Genomic DNA, 19,955 nt, shown 5'->3' with positions numbered 1-19,955 from the left:
GCCACCCCAGTCAGGGCACATTTTAAATATTTTTCTCCAAAAAGGTTAGTCATTTTCTTTTTCCTGGGAAACATGAAGATCCAGCTATGAACATTAATGTGGGCAGTCTAGGTCACTATGGTTTAGTTACTGCTAATATCTAAACATTTCAGATCTACAATGAGGCAGACTGTGAATTTCTCCACTGTTGAATTTTAGCAAAAATTCCCTGAGGTAATTTAAAGGAATGTCAAATTGTTGAGGTGCAAACTCCTAAACTCTATATTAGGATCATGTTTTTGTTTGAAGTGCCTCTGAGTTGAGAATGTAGGTGATTTTTCTTCCCTGGTCCTTGGGAAAATATTTCTTCAGCAGGTCTTGGGTCTTCTTTACAGTTGACTGGGTTGTTTTTAGGAAAGATTATCAGCTCTGGTTAGTTTCCCATAGTTGATAAAAATCTATCAAAAACATATAATTAAAGGAAAAGGTATTGTTTAAAGGCTGCAGAAACAGGAAAGAAATAACACTTTCATCTGTTTAAGCACAAATACTTAAAACTAATCGCACTGCAGGTAAATCCAATATAAAATGTTCTATGAAAACAAACAAAAAATACGTGCTTACTTCCATTGCTCCAATAGACAATCATTAGACCTGCATGAGAATTGCACGGTAGCAGTTGCTGGTTCAATCTGAGTTTGAAGTCCATTTTGTGTTATTTGGTCCAATGATGTTCACATCCCAGAGAAATTCAGTTCAAAAAACTGAAATTAAGGCAAAGACTCCATATCACAAACCATAAGGATTTGCTACTAATAGTGGCTGTCCTTCCTTGGCTCATGCAGAAATTAAAATTTTGGAAGCAGAAAAACTATATCATACAGTAATTCCAGCAGTGAGAAGGACACCTACCATTCCTTACAAACAAAATATCTATCACTAAAAGCTGGAAAATAGGATCATGGGAAGAAGATGATATCCAAGGACATTTGCTACACAACCAAATGAAACATCTGTCATACTTATTAAGTTTAATAAGCAAAGCATTCCTAGACAACCAGTTGCACTAATCCCAATACATGGGCAGACTGGATTTTGCTAGCCAGTAACAGTATGACTCCAAAGGCAAAGTGGTAAACCACGGGTCTTGCCAGATCAGTCACATTCATTATGCTGCCATCTGCTACATTTTTGTTGTTGTTGTTGTTATCATTACTGATTTTAGAGAGAAACATAGATTTGTTGTTCCACTTACTGATGCATTCATTGCTTGATTCTTGAATGTGCCCTGACCAGGGATTGAACCTACAATGTTGGCATGTTTGCCAATGATACCTCAGACAAGGGTTTAATCTCCAAAATATACAAAGAACTTACACAACTCCACTCTAAGAAGACAAACAACCCAATTAAAAAATGGGCAAAGGACTTAAACAGACACTTCTCCAAGGAGGACATATAGAGAATCCAGAGACACATGAAAAGATGTTCAATATCGTTAGCTATCAGAGAGATGCATTCTATTGAACTACCTGGCCAGGGCCATCTGCTACTTTTAATGGATGTACCACTGTTACTGTTTTTTCCAGATGTGGTCAAAATTGATACCCAATTCTTCTAATAAAGGTGGCTCACCCTCAAAGTTGTTTCCATAGAATGGCTGAGGTGTAGTTGGAATATATGCCTGAATGGGCTGGAAAATGGGCCTGGTATGTGGCTGTTGTGGCTACATCATGTCTAGAGGGACAGATTGGCTTGATGTGTGTAGTTATAGCCAACATACTGTTTGCTGTAGGGTCCTCCACTTCCTCCCTAGTCATAGGACTACTGTGATTAGTAATCAGTCCTATAACTTGGTAGAAATTTGTGTTTTAATTGTCAGAATGTGACATTGAAAATGATCAGCCTCAGAGGTAGGGGCAGTAGTTCCAGTAGCACCAGATAACCCCAGAACTCCCTGGGCATCTATTTTGAGATACTTTCACTGGCTTCTTCTACTCTTCTGTATGCTTCCTAAATATAAGTTCTTTATTCAGTTCTCATTTCTTTTCATTCTGATTTTTCTGCCTGGGAGATCTCATCTAAATCTTTAATCTTTAGTTTCCTCCTGAGCTCTAAAACTATGCCAGAAGTTTTCTGATCACTGACCCAAACAGCTTAATATGAACTCAACTTTCTATCTTCACCTGCATTAAAACACTGTAATGGCTTCCTGGCTTTAAGATAAAATATGTTTTAAAAATAACCAATATCTCCAGCTGTTTTAAGCCTTTATTAATGAGAATAACTCATCTTTTTATTTACTTATTTAATCCTTATCTGAGGATATATGTATTGATTTTAGGAAAAGAGGGAGGGAGGAAGAGAACATTGATATGAGAGGGAAACAGTCCATCGGTTCCCTCTCCTAGCGCCCCAACTGAGGATCAAAACTGCATCCTTTTGGTGTATGGGATGATGCTCCAACCAACTGAGCCACCTGGCCAGGGCATAATAGCTCAGATTGTAAAGGAAAAGGAATATGAACACATTTTTTAAAATGAGCCCATCATAATCATGGCCCTGCTGCTTACCTTGCTAGCCTCAGCTCACTACCACTTTCTTACATGCTCTGGCTTTACTGAACCTCTTGCCATTTCCCAGCTGTGCTACATCTTCTTTCTTTTCTGTTCCTTTACATATGTGTACTATTCCCTATGCCCTTGATAACCCCTTCCCCTGTTCCTCCATCTTTCTCTAGCCAGATAGTATTCATTTTTCAGGCTCAGTCCAGGTGTCCCTTCCAAGAAAGTTCAAGTATCATCTTCCCAACAACCTACCTAGACCCAATCTCTCTCCCACCCCCAATAAATATGTAAGTGAAACAATGCAAACAAAAACTGTGGGCTACTCCTTTGGCTTCAGGGATACAAACTTCCTAATTCTAGTATTTCTCTGTCCTCTGCCTGCCCTTTAACTGTCACTGCACTAGAGGGTTCTGACCTCTCCCCTTTTCATTGTGTATGCTTTCCCTGGGCGATCTTAACCAGGCTTACAATTTTAACTCTTGCCTATGTACTGACATTGCTTAAGTGCACACCTTTAGACTAGAATTTTTTTCACATTTATGTTCTTCTGCCTCCTAAATCTCTTAGACTGTGAAAACTCACTGTCATTCCACACCCTCCTCCACAGCCAATCCTTCTGCTTCTGTATTTTTAGAATCCTTGTTCCCTTAGTATTTTTACTTGTGTTGTCTCAGTTCATGCCCTCATTATTTCTTGCCTGATTTAATAGCTCAGCTTCCTAATTGGTCTGCTTGCCCTTCCTTTTGCTACCATTTCTGTGTAGCTGAGAGAATGCTTTACTTAAAATTCAAATTTGCACACCTTGCTCACTTTCCCATTTCTGTCACCTACTAGAGAAGAGCCCAGCTCTTTTACCCAGTATGTAAGGCTTTCTGCTCTTGCTCCAACCTTGTTCTACTTCTGCACCGTGCTTTTTATTTTGTGCTCCAGCACTGTCCAGCTCTTTCTGTTCTGCAGGTATGTACATGTGTGCATGTGCATACACACACTGTGCCCTCCTTTCTGGAATGGTATGCTCCCTTCCCTTTAAGATTCAGCTCAGGATTCCCCCAGGAATCCTTTTCTAACATTTCTCTCATTCCCAGGTTATGTGACCATAATACCTTATGCATATTCCTGTCATTAAATTAATTATACCTCAACAATTTGTGTTACCCACTAGACTGCTAACTCCTTGAAGGCAGAGACTGTCTTTTATTGCTTTTGATATGGTACCTGGTGCAGTTCCTGGACCATGACGTATAGTCAGTATATCCTGTGTTCTTTTGGGAAAGTGTCACTATTTGTACTATAAGAATTTATCAGGTTTTTTTGTTTTGTTTATTAGCAACATGCTAGACGGGTTTATGAAATTCTTCGACTACTGGTAACTGACATGAGTGATGCTGAACAATACAGAAGCTATAGATTGGATATTAAAAGAAGACTGATTAGCCCATATAAGGTAGGACTTTCAGGGGTCTTAACCGTTATATTTTTGTCCCTGTTTAAGATGGAAAAGAAAGTCTAGCAAATACAAGTGTCTGGGAAAATCCAAATCATTTTGCTAAATTAAGTTTTACAAAAGTGAAAATATTCCTTCAATTAGAAGAATTCTGTCATAATTTTCCAATGTAAACCGTAAATCTCTTTTCATTCACTTAAAAACTAACCCCAAGGGTAGTGCCCATGGTTGTTTTTTTCTGTGATTTGTATGCATCTTTTTAAAAATGTCCAGACTCTTCCCTAATAAATTACCTTTAGTTTTTTCTAAGTCTCTTATCTTCCTATTTGTCATATACAACAGGAGACCCTCCAAAAAAACCAGAATTATCTTCTGGATGGCGGGCTCCTTGTAGTACAGGCTTCCGCTCTTAAATGAGTATTCTAGGAACCCATCTGTATCAGTGTACTAGCTGACATTGTTGTGAGAGGCTGCATTCAGCTTCCATGGATTTTTTTCTGAAGACTCTTACATCATGTTTGTCCATTTCAAGATGGGTGATTTATGAGTGCACCTACCCACACCACGCTGAATGTTCAACAGTCTTTGACCAAAAACAGCAGGAACCCCATGCCTACACCTGTGCCTCACCCTCTTTATTCACCTGATCTTGAGACTCAAGCAACTATTTTTTCTTTCCCTGGATGAAAAAATTCCTCAAAGGGAAATATTTTGCTGATGTGGAAGAGGTGAAACAAAAAATTACATCAGAATCGACAAGTTCAGAAACTGTTTTGAGCATTGAAGTTTAAACATGTAAGAATAAATACACATTTTTTTATAAATAAATTCCAGGATTTTTGGAGTCCCCTCTTGTATATTCTGTTTGCCTTCCTATGTATATAGCCTTTGTACCATTTATAACTATACCCCAGCTGAACTTGCAACTTAATATTATTATTTTTTTTAACATTCTTCCTGCTCCTCCCCTTCCCTTTTTTGTCATCTCCAATATTTTCCTCTTACTCAAATATTTCCCCTCCTAAATCAGGTTTGGCCATTATTAAGGTAGCTATTATCCATGTCAACTTGTGTGAATGAGAATTTTTTCTTCTTTCTTTTTTTAATTTTTAATTTTTTCATTTATTTTTAGAGAGAGGGAAAGGGAGGGAGAAAGCGAGAAAAACACTGATGTGTGGGAGATACATTGATCTATTGCCTCTGGCACACCCCCAACTGGGGACCTGGTCCGCAACCCAGTCATGTGCCCTGACTGGGAATCGAACCAGTGACCTTTTGATTTGCAGTCTGGTGCTCAGTCCACAGAGCCACATCAGGCAGGGCAGGGGATTTCTTATAATAGTTGCAGCAGGGCAGTAAGCTGATTAGGAAGAATATTTGTTAATTTAGTCAACAAATAATTATTGAGCACATGCCATATGGTTGCTGCTTTTATGTACACTATACTTGTAAGCTTATGTAGCACAATAGCTGGAAAATAAATGACAAATTCGAATGTCTTTTTAATATTTAAGGAGAAAGTTAAATAACTAATGAGTAATATATCAAGTAAACTTAGTTTTGATTTTCCTACATTAATTCAAGTTTTATTCTGCTTTATGGAGCTAATATTTTGAATGTTGATGGTGTGTTGGGTCATACTATTCCTTATTGAATCCCTACTGTTTTCCTTTATAGCATCATGTTACTCTTCAGTGCAACTGTATTTCCTAATTTGTCATTGTAATTCTGTTCAAACATATCACATTCTGAATATAAAAATATAAAAATAACTTACAAAAATAATCATTGTATCTTGAATTTGTATATATATAGTTCTTCACAGAGTCATTTTATAAGCATTTCAGTGGATTTTTTATATTATGATCTCCATATAACAGGTCAGGATAAATTATAATGGTCTCTCCTCCCCAAAATTGTCTGAAATAGCATTTTATTCTTTGATGTTTAAAATATCAGAAAGTTGGTAGAAATAGTATTTTCCAAAGGTTCTGATTTTTAAGTAATAATTTTTTGGCTAGAAATTTTCTTTATGATGAAATTTGGGTATAAAGAACAGTATAATTAGATGTTATCATGACAACATATAAGTATTAAAACTGTTTTTAGTACAGTAAAATAATTTATTGAATTAAACACCTGAGATATTTATGTGACCTTTTACATAGGCAGACTAACAAATGATGGATGATGAATTCTGAGTGTAAATAGTATTCATAAAGTTATGCCAACTGATGGGAATTTGTATAGTTCATAAATGAAATCTTTTCTACTCTAAAGAATGATGATGATTTTTTATATTAAGTATCTCCACCTATCCAGCAACTTCATCTACCTGAAATACAGTAAAAAACTGGTTATTAAACTCTTCAGGTTCTTTACAGCCAAAATAGTTATCACTATCCTTTCACTAAAGTTCCTAAGCAGTTACAAATTCTTTAGATATGTGTTCAAACCCTACTTATAGCAAAATACTTTTTAATAAATTTAGCTATTCAGCATTCAGCTTGAGGGTTCTTCTCCGCCACTCTGGTGTGAAGGCCACAATGCTTATGATAGGAAGCCTCCCAGGAACTGTGGGAATGCCTAGAAACTGAGTTTAGTGCCCTGTAGGTATGGGGGGAGTGGTAAGATTTCCTTGTTGAATGTATGCAGATGATTTTCTCCAATTTGTCATTCTAAGCTGATATTCATGTACTTTGTTATCACAGCATTTTCAAATGCAGAATTACATTTAAGAATGAAGTAACATTGCCAACTATTGAATGTGGTTTAGAATTTTTTTTTAGGTCCTCTAACATGTATGGCTGCCTAATGGAGAAAGTTTGAAGTGTAAAATTTACATTTTTACTTTAATGTATTCAGTGAAAAGAAATTATAATTTTGATTGTTAAGTTATTTCTGAGGTATGAATTTATTTATTTATTGATAACAAAATCCATCAATTCTGTGCTGCCTTTATTTGAGTGATCAAGTTTACATATCAACTTAAACACATACTCCCACTAAAAAATTTAGGTAGACATTAGGAGTACTTGTACCTACTTTAAAAGTTCTTTAAACAATGTAATTCATTTGGATCTATGCCAAGAGGATATAAAAATAGCCTGTATTAACTACAATCATTTTTTAAAGCACACAAAAAGACCTCCCATTTCTAGAACAGAAGTAATTTTCAGGTGTTCAAGGAAAGATAAATTTGAACAATTTGACCAAAAAAAAGGAAAAACTGGTGCAGCTGCTAGGTTTTAGCATTAAACCTTGTGTATTGTTTCATAGGCATATTTTAATTCTTAATTGGTTTACAAATATAAAATTTAGAATCATTGTTATAATATCATTGGGTTTGGAATCAGGAAACTCAGTTTTGAGGTCTAGTTCCACCTTTTACAGATTGTGTGACTGCTGATAACTGAACATCTGTGTATTAGGCTCATGTTCTGTAAAATGGAAATGCAGAGCTCCATAGTGAGGAACTACACAGAAAGAAATACAGTACTTGTACAGTGTGCATGCTTTAAAGATTTTTTTTAGAAGTCTTTGGAATTCAAATGCTTACATACCATTATCATTTTAAAGTTCTTGAAAAAGAACCTTATCTCTGTATTTCACAAAACAGACTACTTCAGGGGATAGAAATTAAGGAAATTTTAGAGTTGGTAGCATTTTTGAGATTGTATTTGTAAACCCTCTTAAAACCTGTGAAAATTAGGCAAGAAGAAATGATTATTTTCTGTGAATGAATTCATATACAAGCCAAATGTTAACAAATAAATTGACATTAATGCCACATTTTATTAATTTTCTAAATTAAAATTATCAATAGTTCTAAGCCATGAAGGAATTTAGTTTTTTGTTTTTGGAAGGAGAAAATTCTGAATCTTATAGAATGTCTATTCCAATCTTAATGAGTTCTGCCTTTTAGTATTTCATTTGTAATCCCAATGTATGTTACTTTGCTAGATAGAGGTGTTCCCTAAATCAGTCTTTTTAAGCTCTTTTTTGTACACATTTTTAAAAAGATTAATTTGTAATCTATAAAATACAGTATATAGTCTAAGGAATATTAAAGATTAACAAAAACTATGCCTCAAATTAGTTATTTTAAAATTGAACTATAGCTTACATGTTCATGAGGAACTTATGTATATAGTTTTATATTTTTTCCATGAAGTTACTACTATTTTTTACTTACAGCTCTTGAATCTAATTTATATATTTACTGCCATACCAATTACAATTACAGTAGAGATTAATTCTGACATCCATCTGAAAAAAATTGACAGAGAAGAAATTGAAGGTTTTAAGGAAGGGGCAGATAAATTGGGGGAAGCCAGCTCCCTTAGTTGAAAACAGCCCTGGCCTGTGTGGCTTAGTGGATTGAGTGCCCGCCAGCAAACCAAAGGGTCACTGGTTCAATTCCCAGTCTGGGCACATGCTTGGGTTGCAGGCCAGGTCCCCAGTGGGGGGGGTACATGAGAGGCAACCACACATTGATGTTTTTCTCCCTCTTTCTCCTTCCCTTCCCTTCTCTCTAAAAATAAATAAAAATATTTTTATAAAACAGCATAATAATTTAAAACATTATATTACAGTCACGTGATTAATTCTGTAGATTATTTGGAACAGAACTGATAGTCTAGAAATATTTAACAACTTAATATGATTGGAAGCATCTTCAAGCAGTGGGGTTAGATTACCTAATAAATGTTAACAACTGGTTAGTAATTTAGAAAAATCGCTTCTATTCCTATCATATACTACAATAAATCTTTTTTTAAATCCTCACCTGAGGACATACTCATTGATTTTAGAGAAAGGGGAAGGGTGGGAGAGAAATATCAATATGAGAAACATCATTCAGTTGCCTCTTGTCCCCACTTGGACCAGAGACCAAACCTGCAACCTAGGCATGTGCCCTGATCGGGAATGGAACTGTAGCCTTTTGATTTATGGGTTGATGCTCCAACCAAATGAATCACACCAGCCAGGGCATACCACAATAAATTTTTGATGCTATTCTCTTTAGTTCCTGAACTGTTTCCTAAAGTTTGGTGCTCTTTTATATGATGCAATCATACTAACCTCTTGACACGCCTCCTCCCCCCAAAATCACTATTATAGCAGAAACAAAGGATTTACCATCCATGTTATTGAAGAGTAAGAAATACACTATCTTTCCTGGCCTTAGAACAATACATTTGAATTCTCATCAGTTCTCTAGAACTAATATTGAAAGTGGTTAATGAATCAGCAACATTAACATAACCTGGGAGCTTGTTAGAAATGCAGAATCTCACTCCACTCTAGACCTGAATCAGATCTGCATTTTAACAAGGTCTCCCAGGGATCTGTGTGCACATTCAAGTTTGAGAAGCACTTCTTTAGAGGGGCATCTTATATTAATGAAGTTAATTTTTTTCTTTCTGATTATAGTAGCAACCTCATTTAATTAGCTCCACCAATTTAGATCCAGTGTCAACCTAATTTTTTTGTAGTGTCAGGTATCTTATTTCAGTATAGATGTATCTTCAAGCATTATTGTCACTTTGTTTTAAAAGTGTGTGGTTATAAATTTAGCTTAAACATTGAGCTTTTTAAAGTAGTAATCATGATACATGTGCACAGTATTCCAAAATTATTTGAGTTCCCTTTAAGGGATATTTGTTTGTTTTTAGGGTAAATTTAAGATACTGTTTTTTACTTTTTATGAGTTTTTTTGTTTTGTTTTGGTTTTTGTCATTTGAAAGGTAGGTAGATATAGGAAGTAAAATACAGACTTCCAACCAGATCATTAGGGTCTGGATCCTGGCATTCTCAGCTTACTACCTCTAAGTTATTTATGCTGTGTATCCTTTTTTTCTTCACTTATCAATTGAAGAAAATTATAGTACCTGTCTCATAGAGTTGTTAGGATTACAGAGTTAATATATATAATTTCTGATCCCTATGTAAAGTGAGCTCTTTATTGTAATATGTACTCTAGTAAAAGAGGATTGATACAGTAATCTAGAACAGTTGATCCTCTCTTGCAAAATGTGGTCTCCCATCCAGGAATCTTGGAGTCATTCTTCATTTTTCTTCCCTCACATCACCCAATGTTTTCTTCCAGGTCTCCTCCATCTCTGCCGCTACTGGCTTGGTCTAGGCTTTCATCATCTCTCATTTGAATTCTTTCATTAGCTGCTAACGTGGTCCTCTGGTCCCATCCTCAGCATTACTGACACAGTATTGTTCTGACACAGTGTCCTGCTTAAAAGTCACTAGCTCCCTACTGCCAACTCCTAAGCATGGTGGTTTCCTTCTCAGTAAAACAGGGTGGGAGTTAATAAGATAGATATATCTGGATAGTACAGACTCAATAAATGGTTAAAATGGCACAGTTTTTGGTTTATCTTTCTGAAACTCTTCCAACAATACATGTGAAAATTGATACATGGTCCATAAATACATCACTGGGAAAAGGAACTTAGAAATGAGTATTAGTGTCAGGAAGAAACCAGCTTGGAATTAAAATTAATATAATTAATTTTATATGATTGAATAGTGAGATGAAGAATAATAGTGCTTAATCTTAGTTGTCTTTGGTTAATGTACGTTATTTATTAAAGAAATATTTGAGTGTCTACACTGGCCAGCTATTTTTTATGCTTTGTAGAGAAGACTGTTAGTCACATACCTATACTTACCCTTTATTGACACAATTTCCAGGTCTTCTGGTCAACCCCTTTTAGAAGGATTGTAATTCATGGTTAACTTTATGTTAAGGCTTCTTTAAGAAGAAAACTGTATGGGGCAAATTTGGGCATGTTCCCACCACTCTTTATTTTTTACATTGGAGACAATATTCTAAGAATATAAACATATCAGCTTTCCTAGTCTAACCAGTAATTGTGTTTGTTGCTTAGAAAAAGCAGAGAGATCTTGCTAAAATGAGAAAATGTCTCAGACCAGAAGAGCTGACAAACCAGATGAACCAAATAGAAATAAGCATGCAACATGAGCAGCTGGAAGAAAACTTTCAGGAACTTGTGGAAGATTATCGACGTGTGATTGAACGCCTTGCTCAAGAGTAAAGATTAGACTGTACAGGGAGTCTGCAAATTTCTATACATTGTGTTGTGAAAAATATGATGGTTACTTTAATTTTTAAATCTTGTAACATTTTACTTACATTAAAAGTTATCTATCTTACCTTTAGTCAAATATTTTCTTTTGGAGAGATTGTATATTTTAAAATACTGTTTAGAGTCTATGAACATATATTACATTTTTTAAAAAGATACAGCTTCTGAAATACCACTGCAATTGCTTCCCTTCTTAAATAGTATAATAAATGCTTAGTTGTGATACGTTAATGTGTGATATGATTCTTAAATACTTACGGTTAAACTTTTTCAGTGTTGTCAAAAACTTTGTTTTAAGCTTTTATTATTCTTCCCACCCTGTGCTTCTAAGATTTTACATCTGGCACCTTTAAAACACACTTCTTTAAGATCTTTTTTAGTAATTGTTTTTCCTATGTGATTTTGCTAAATAGAAATATTCCTAGTATAGATTTGTTTTAATCAAACTCCTCTTAACCACTTGTTGAGAGAGAAGGGAAAACAGCCTAAAACCTAAATGTTTGGCATCAGATATTAGTAGAAGATAATTTAGAACTTAGTTTTAGCATAAACATTTTATAAATAGTAGTAATATAAGGTAAAGATAAAAATCAGCCTCTGAAAATCCAGTTTACACATCATGATTGAAATATACCCTGTGTAAATTGAGGTGTGTATCTCTTGTGATTTGCTATAAGATTACCAAGATGTTGAAGTCTAATAAGAAAAAAAAGTAAGGGTAAATTGCTTAATACAGTGTTACTTTATTTTTATTGGAGTATAAATTGCTTGATACAGAATCATAAAAGTAAAAGTTTGGTGTTTATAATCTCAAAAATGGGATGTAACTTGTACTTTTTTTTTGAATCCTCACCTGAGGACATGTTCTTTGATTTTAGAGGGATGGGGCTGTGGGGGTGGGGTGTTGGAGAGAAACTGTTGTGAGAGAAAAACACCAATCCATTGCTTCTCATACATGCCCCAACCGGGAATCGAACCTGCAACCTTTTTTAGCTCACAGGACAATGCTCCAACCAACTGAGCCACGCTGGCCAGGGCTGAACTTTCCTTTTAAAATCTAATTTCTTTAATGCTTAAAGCAAAATCCCAACTTGGACAAGTACCATCTTGTCCTTGTATCAGCTTCCCATCAGTAAAGTCTGTCAAACATAGGATAAGCAACGTAACAGGTACCCACTGGACACAAAGTAGCTTTGGTCAGCAGCAAAGCAAGGACACTAAGCCATTTCCTCAAAATTGCTGTAGAAGTTCGCAGAAATTTATATATAGATAAGGCTTGTTGATTTCTGAGAAAGGATATGTATGTACACATTAATTTGTGTTACAGATAGAATAAACTAGTTCCAGTAAAATCCTTCCTGGAACTATGAAAACAATCTGTTTTCCATCTCAACTAGCTAAATTTTCAATTTTTATTTGAATTTGGGAATTTATTTGAATTCCCCCAAAAGGGAATTTTATTGAAAATTCACAGTTGATGCCTAAAGATGCACTCTGAGGTGAAAGAAATCAGTACCATCTAAACAAATCACTTTTCATCATACTTTTATGTAGAAACCAGTAAAAGCCAACATGATAACAATTTCTGTACTTTTTCCCAGCAATATTCTATGTTCAGTTCATGCATAAAGATCTGGTTTAGCATTAATCTTTGGGGCTTGAAAGGTTGTACCTTCATTTGGTGTTAGATGGGTAAAGTCTGGTAGTTAGATCTGCACCTTATGTAGGGCAATTAAATACCAGGATAGATGTATAGGACTGTATGAAACCTAACACAGCCACCCTCTAGTAGTAGCTTTCACCCCTTTTATCATCCACATATAGTATCTACTGTATTTACTACTTGCCTTAACCTTTTGCACTGTCCTTCCCTCTTCTACCCTTAATTTTTACCCTGTCCTCTCCAAATTGCATTTTCTCTACATGTAATATCACATTTCCCTTCTGAGCATCAGTTTTTTTCATATGTAAAATGAGGTCATACTAGAATGATCTTCTCTAGGCTCCCTCCCTCTTCTAAGATCTTTTTTTTTTTTTTCACATCTTTTCTCCTGAAGCTTTTATACTCAGATGGGGGTGTAGATGTGGTATATGTTTAAAATAAAGCATTTTTATAAATGACACAAAACTCATAGTTGATACATGAATTAGTTTGTGTGAGAGGGGAGGAAAAAACCTGTATGTCCCTGATTGCCTCTTAACTGCAGAAGCTCCAACTTGCTGTGCCAGAACCTTGTCTGTTCTGAAGACTGATCTGATCCACCACTGTCCTTGACCACTAGAAGAAAGTTGGCAGCAAAACCCCCAACACCATAACAGAATGATTAGAATCATAGACCTTACAGTCAAATGATTTAATTCGCTAAATTCCTAAATTCTTGTTCAAATTTAAAAACCAATTTAACCATATTAAATACTGATTAAATAAGGTACCCTTATTTACTACATTATTTAACATTTGTATATTATCTCTATATACATTGAACATGGTAGTTTCTTTTTAACATGTCCAGTGTTCAAAATAGTTCTCAGGTGTACAATATTTCATCTTCATTTGCCCACATTAAACCATTTATGGGTTCCTTTAATAACAGACAACATTCAAATGAATTATGTGTATATATATTTTTGTATCTGTTAAATCATACCCTTAGATAAATTCCTGGGAAATGCATTTACTAAATCAAAGGTTAGGAATATCTCTATGGCTCAGTTATGTAAATATGCCATATTTTCCAGAATAGTTTGTAAATTAATAGATATGAATGTGTATACTGGCTTTAATAGAATTTCAAAGCATTGGGATGTTGCTTTTGTTGTTTTAATAGGTATAAAATGGAATACAAAATCCAGGAATATAAAATCTCAAATTTATATTCCTTTTGGTTATTGGGAAGTTTGAATATTTTTCCATGTTTTTGTGAAATTGTTTCCCTTATGTAAATTACCCATTTGCTTTTTTAAACTTTGTCTTTTGTGGTCTACACTCATTTTATAGATGGACAGTAGATCCATCTTGCTTAAGGTTATACCTATGAATTCCTCGTAAAGCCAGGACTATAGGCTCCTGACTTCTCCACTCCATCTCATCTTCCATTACATAGGACAAGCAAGTCTTAAGCATTCTGGCTCCTAGACTCTTCATAAGAGTGGCTTTCCCCCTTCACCATCTAGAAAATACTTTACTTGCATAACATTTACTCCAGTCACCAGACAAATGGGCAGTCACCAACTGCCCTCTTGTTCTTATGACCTTAGAGGAGCAGGTATGGGAAAAGGATGTTTGATTATAAAGACTGAAAGTATTTGTGCCTCATTTGAAATATGGCTTGAAGCTCCTCATTTCCTCAACATTTTCAGCTTTCAACATCTACAACTTTTCTGTGTTTCCATGTTGGTTTACATCTTTAATGTACATTTCATTCTTGTATTATGTGTTGCAGTGGAATTATACAGTGTATTAATCTACTCATTTACTTAGGCAGAGCTGTCTGTATATAATTAGTATGCACGTAGTACAAAAAAGCAAAAGGGAATACGACTGTTTCCTATATCTTGCATATTTTTCAAAGATATATGTATAAATGAGCATATATGTATATATCTTTTATATATCATATACATATGGTAACCTCCCACATATATTGTTCCCTTACTTGCTTTTTAAACTTAGTATCTTGAAGATCATTAGAACTATCTTGTTAAATGGCTACATGGTATTCCATTGTATGGATATACCATAAGTTACTCTACCAGTTCCCTATTATTTAGGTTGTTTCCAATATTTTCCATTACAAACTGCTGCAGTGCATATTCTTGTGCATATGCTATGTATAGATGTGTGAGAACAGTAGACCCTTGAACAACATGGGTTAACAAAGCCACCCACCCCCATATAATAAAATCCACATATATCTTAGGTCAGTCCTCTGCATATGCAGATTCCCAACTGTGGATCAGATATACAGTTGACTTTTGAACTGTGCACATCCACTTAAACACAGAAATTTTAAATTATGTATAAGTGGACCCACACAGCTCAATCCCGAGTTGTTCAAAGATCAACTGTATACCTATAGATTAAAGCCCTAGAATCCAGGGTGAATGAAGCAAAATCATACCTGATTTTTTGTCAGATCAGCGACAAATATATTTTTTTGGCATGCTGCAGAATTTTAGCAATTTATGTGTGCCATGAGATGAAAAAGGTTGAGAATCGCTGGTGTAGGAGAAATGTCTTTATGTTTTCTTAAACATTTAGGATCAGAGTCATGACATCTGCAAGGTACATTCAAATGGTCCAGAAAAAAAGAATGTGTAGGTGGGATATATATACACATGCATACTTACATAAAAAAGACAAATTTATGCACACACACACACACACACACAGGGGAAAGCAAATGTGACAAAAATTTTAAATTATTGAATCTAGGTGGAAGGTATTATAGGTGTTCACTGTGTGATTCAATCTTTCTGCATGTTTTTATGTTTTCAAAATAAAAATTGGAAGGAAAAGATACTGTATGTATGAAACAAAAACAGTAGGATTTTTCCTACTATGAAGAAGGAAAAATCATGAATAAGAAAGAGCTCTTAGAAATTTTCAATGATTTTTCTATTTCAAGCAGCAGAAACTTGGGGTACAAAGTTGAAATTTCCCAGAACATCAAAAAGAGAAAATAGAGGAGAGATAAGTCAATATGGGAAATCTGATGGCCAGCTTATTTTCATTTCATAGAGGAAAAGCAAACAGAAGGACATTACCAGAGAAGAGAAGGTAATTCCTCAGAAATGAAGAAATGAATCTTCAAATTAGAAGTGCTCGCTGAAGGTTGAGCAACATTAAATCATTATCGCTAACATCCACTGAGTGCTTGCTATCTGCTAAGCACTTGCATCAGTCATCTCAGTTTTCATAACCCCCTGACGCACACAGTATTACCAAATGAGGTTATTTCGCTTCAGGTCACATAGTTAAGTGGCAGAGCTGGGATTCTAGCCCAGGCAGTATAATTCACTTGCATTCTTAAGCACTATACCACTTACCTAAAAAGATCCACATGTAGGCTAAATTATTAAATTTCAAAATACTGAGCATAAAATAAAGATCATAAATGCTTTCAGAGGGAAAAGCCTGGCAGAGGAGAGGGAATTTAAAGAGCATTAGACTTCTCAGCCATACTTCATGCTAAAAGACAATGGAACAATGTCTTCACAGCTCTGATGGAAAATTATTGTGAACCTAGAATCCTATACCCAAACTATTAGTCAAGTGTGAGAGCAAAATAAAGGTGGTTTTGGAAATCTAAGAAACCAGAAAACTTACTTCACACACTTTTTGATGAAGTTACTTGTAGATCTATTTTAGCAGCATGAAGGTGAAATCAAAGAGCATAGTACAAGAAACATTAAAACTGATTCCAATAAAAAGAAATATGAGCATGGCAACTGAATTAACATGTCTAAGAAAGTAATTGGTCCAAATTAGAATAGAAAATTATTAACTCCAGGAAAAAAGTGTACAGACAATCCAAATACAGTAAACTACAGTTGGCATGGCTTCCAGCAATGACCAGAAACAAAACAGTTCAAAGTGGTTAACTCTGGAGTCAGACTAGAAAAAGGTGGATGGGAGACTTGCTTTTCATTGTAAACCTTGTTATTACTGAATTTTTTACACCATTTGTTACTTTGAAATCAAGTTTAAATAATATTGTTTAGCAACTGAAGTTCCACATAATTGTCAAACAAAATACAACTGTAAACCATGGAAAAATTTTAAATAAGTTTATCTGTAGCAGACAAATTGCACCTTTATACAGTGAGATTGCACAACCTGACTTTCACAAGGCAGAACTCACTGAAAGGAAATGTAGTGAAGAGCTTTCTTTAAAAAAAAAAAAAGAAGAGGCAAGCCTGATTGGTGTGGCTCAGTGGACTGCATGCTGGACTGCGAACCAAAGGGTCACTGGTTTGATTCTCAGTCACAGCACATGCTTGGGTTGCAGGCCAGGTCCCCACTGAGGGGCACTTGAGAGGCAACCATACATTGACATTTCTCTCCCTCTCTTTCTACCTCCCTTCCCCTCTCTAAAAATAATTTTTTTAAAAGTAATAATCATCCTGGCTGGAGTAGCTCAGTGGATTGAGCGCGGGCTGGGAACCAAAGTGTCCCAGGTTCGATTCCCAGCCAGGGTACATGCCTGGGTTGCAGGCCATAACCCCCAGCAACCTCACATTGATGTTTCTCTCGCTTGATGTTTCTCTCTCTCTCTCTCTCTCTCTCTCTCTCTCTCTCTCTCTCTCTCTCCCCCTCCCTCCCTCCCTAAAAATAAATAAATAAAATCTTAAAAAAAAATTTCATTTAAAAAAAAAGTAATAATCATTTTTTTTGGAAATTGATTTTCAAAGGAATCATGTTTTACTTGCACTTGATTTGGCTACCCAAAACAAACTATTTCCACCTTTGACACCCTGGTTGTATGAATCAACAGATACTAAGTGTAAAACCAAAGCTTTGAAAATTTTCATGTCATAATTTGGAGGCTTTTTGTTAATGCTGTAGAGAAGTATAATGCAATAAAAATGTAATGTCATTTCTTATGAATATCCAAAGAGCTATTGTGCATGAGATGCCACAAGAAGTGCTTTATAAATGTCTTGTAAAAAATATTTTTTAGGACCTGCAGTGTTATAATGTACACAGGCTAGAACAATGCTGAGTCTTGTCTCCTCTGACCTTCCTGGGACCTATTTTAAAATTGGAAGGGATAGAGTTAGAGTTGGATTAGGTGATCTTTGAAGCCCTTTGCAGTTCTTCAACTGTATTCTCTCTTCCAACTTAGTAAGAGGCCAGTTGGAAAATGTGTTTTGGTTAGACTCTCAGTTCACCTGGATAGTTCTTTAGATTTTTAATTAATAATTTTGGCAGGTGAATCTGCAGAAGTCTTGGGCTATAGTTTATTTGCCTAGCTCTCTGAATCTCCTTTGTGAAGACCGTGGGGCCACCACAGTGAGGCTTGTTTGCTGTCTGCTCCTCGAGCAGCTGCGGCTTTTCTTCCTTTATCCTTTATCAAGCAAAAGAAAGTGCAGTGATGTTTGTGTGTGCTTCAGATAAGGAGAATGCGCTCCAGACAGGTTATTCTCTAAGCTAAAGTGGGTGGGTGAGCACACAGGAGCTCGGCTCAATGGGAAGAGAGGTCGAGGCAGCATCTGCCCTCTTGATGGTTTCGACAGTTTCAATTTTGAATATAAAATGTGTCGAGAGAGAGGCAAGAAGAAGTTAAGAAATGCACTACTGCTTAGTTTGTTAGCCAGTTTGGGGAGTGGAGGCGGAGAGTGGGAGGGGAGAAAGGGACATACAGCTGGGTTTCTTTTTCTATTATTAAATCCCTTGTTATTTCATAATCTCTACTTCAAAAGTCTTACTGCAGTGTATTTTGCATAACTGTTAGTGGACCAAGGAGTGTTGTTTCATGCTGATGTACAGGAAATACCAAAATCATAAATATTTTCAACCTCTGACATTAATGGTCAAACTACTTTCTCTACAAACTGGTCTCACACAATGTTAGAGGACCGTATATTTTTACTCAAACACACTAAGAATTAAACAGTAAACACAGAACCAATAAATTCAGCCAAAGAATACGCAAAGATGGAAAAATATAAGAAGGTAACCAGGAATATATCATCACTTCAGAAAGGAAAGGAAAAAACAACAGTACGATCAGTAATATTACTGAAGGGTAGAAGCAATCAAAGAAAAACGAGCAGAGTGAAGGCAAAAGGAAAAAAGGAGAATTCACAGTAGAGTACAATAAAGACGGGTGATACTGTGCACTCCTGCCCTTTTGCATGTGGTTTGCCTAGTCTGCTGTCTTTTATTCTATGTAGATATGTGACTGGTCATGCTAAAAATAGGTACCTTCCCTTAGAAAGTCCAGCAAATAGCATATGTGTAGAAAAAAAAATCTGGGTGAATATGCATTAACTTGTTAATAGTGATTACCTGGACAGAGCTTTTCTGGAGGACTTCTACTTCCTGTATTATACATTTTAGTATTTTTTAATGTTTTTAAAGAGCACATTTTACATCCATATGTAAACAGAAAAGAAAAACCAAAACACTTCAAAAATAATTCCAATAAGGAGAGGGAGAGCATTTTCCTTTCTCTTGTACAAATGTGGATTGGAGGTGCTAAAGGAAACATATTTCCATTTCTACCATCTTCATCTTTGCAGGAAGTGAAGGAGATTAAACAGGTGCAATTTCCTGGGCACTTACATAATTAGAGTCCAGCATTTTTCTCGGTTCTCAGCAGCCATGGATAGCCAGAATCTGTGACCCCTCACTCCTGGCGTTGCTCCTATGGGGCTTATAGTCTCAGGGGTGCTTGGTTTTTCTCTATGGGCAATCTTGTGAGCACATTAGTCTCAGCTTTCCAATTAGTTTCTTAAGAACAAAAAATCGTATCTCTTTGGAGCTAGAGTAGGCACTTAAGTATTAATTGATTGGTTGATTGATTACTGAATTCTCTTGGAAACTTTTTGTCTTCCTTACTCTGAGTGGATTCTTTATTATCCAGAAGTGCATAAGCAAGTGCTCCTTTCCCAGGGATTACTAACTGGGAATAGATGGCAGTTGCTAATGGCACACATATTAATTTAAATTTCATGGTGGCAAACACACACCTTTGCTTTAATCCAACTTCCATCAGAGCCAGTTCCAAGAGATGAGGTCAGAAAAGCCTCGTCCCTTAAGCCTGCACAGTTCCAAAGCCATCTCTGACCAAAGCAAACAGTATTATTAGAAAACTTGGATGCATCGGTGCA

General features: G+C 35.6%; 2 protein-coding genes and 1 pseudogene across 5 annotated transcripts in view; 1 reads left to right on the top strand and 2 right to left on the bottom strand.

Moving 5' to 3' along the window:
- HAT1 (histone acetyltransferase 1) overlaps nucleotides 1-11,342 on the top strand; it is a 42,008-nt gene extending 30,666 nt beyond the window's left edge. For all 4 annotated transcript variants that reach the window (XM_045844086.1, XM_045844769.1, XM_045845518.1 and 1 more), the window contains exons 10-11: nucleotides 3,874-3,990; nucleotides 10,899-11,342. In XM_045844086.1, the coding sequence (XP_045700042.1) occupies nucleotides 3,874-3,990; nucleotides 10,899-11,066 (285 nt within the window). In that variant the 3' untranslated portion in view covers nucleotides 11,067-11,342. The remainder of the gene's footprint in view (nucleotides 1-3,873; nucleotides 3,991-10,898) is intronic.
- Nucleotides 1-19,955, bottom strand: part of SLC25A12 (solute carrier family 25 member 12) — a 173,068-nt gene that overhangs the window by 149,336 nt on the left and 3,777 nt on the right. The window lies entirely within an intron of this gene.
- LOC123824778 lies at nucleotides 736-1,871 on the bottom strand (annotated as a pseudogene).

Source organism: Phyllostomus hastatus, unplaced genomic scaffold (assembly GCF_019186645.2).
Source record: "Phyllostomus hastatus isolate PE091 unplaced genomic scaffold, TTU_PhHast_1.1 phas_contig_1, whole genome shotgun sequence".
NCBI lineage: Eukaryota > Metazoa > Chordata > Mammalia > Chiroptera > Phyllostomidae > Phyllostomus > Phyllostomus hastatus.
This window is presented reverse-complemented; position numbering and strand designations above follow the sequence as displayed.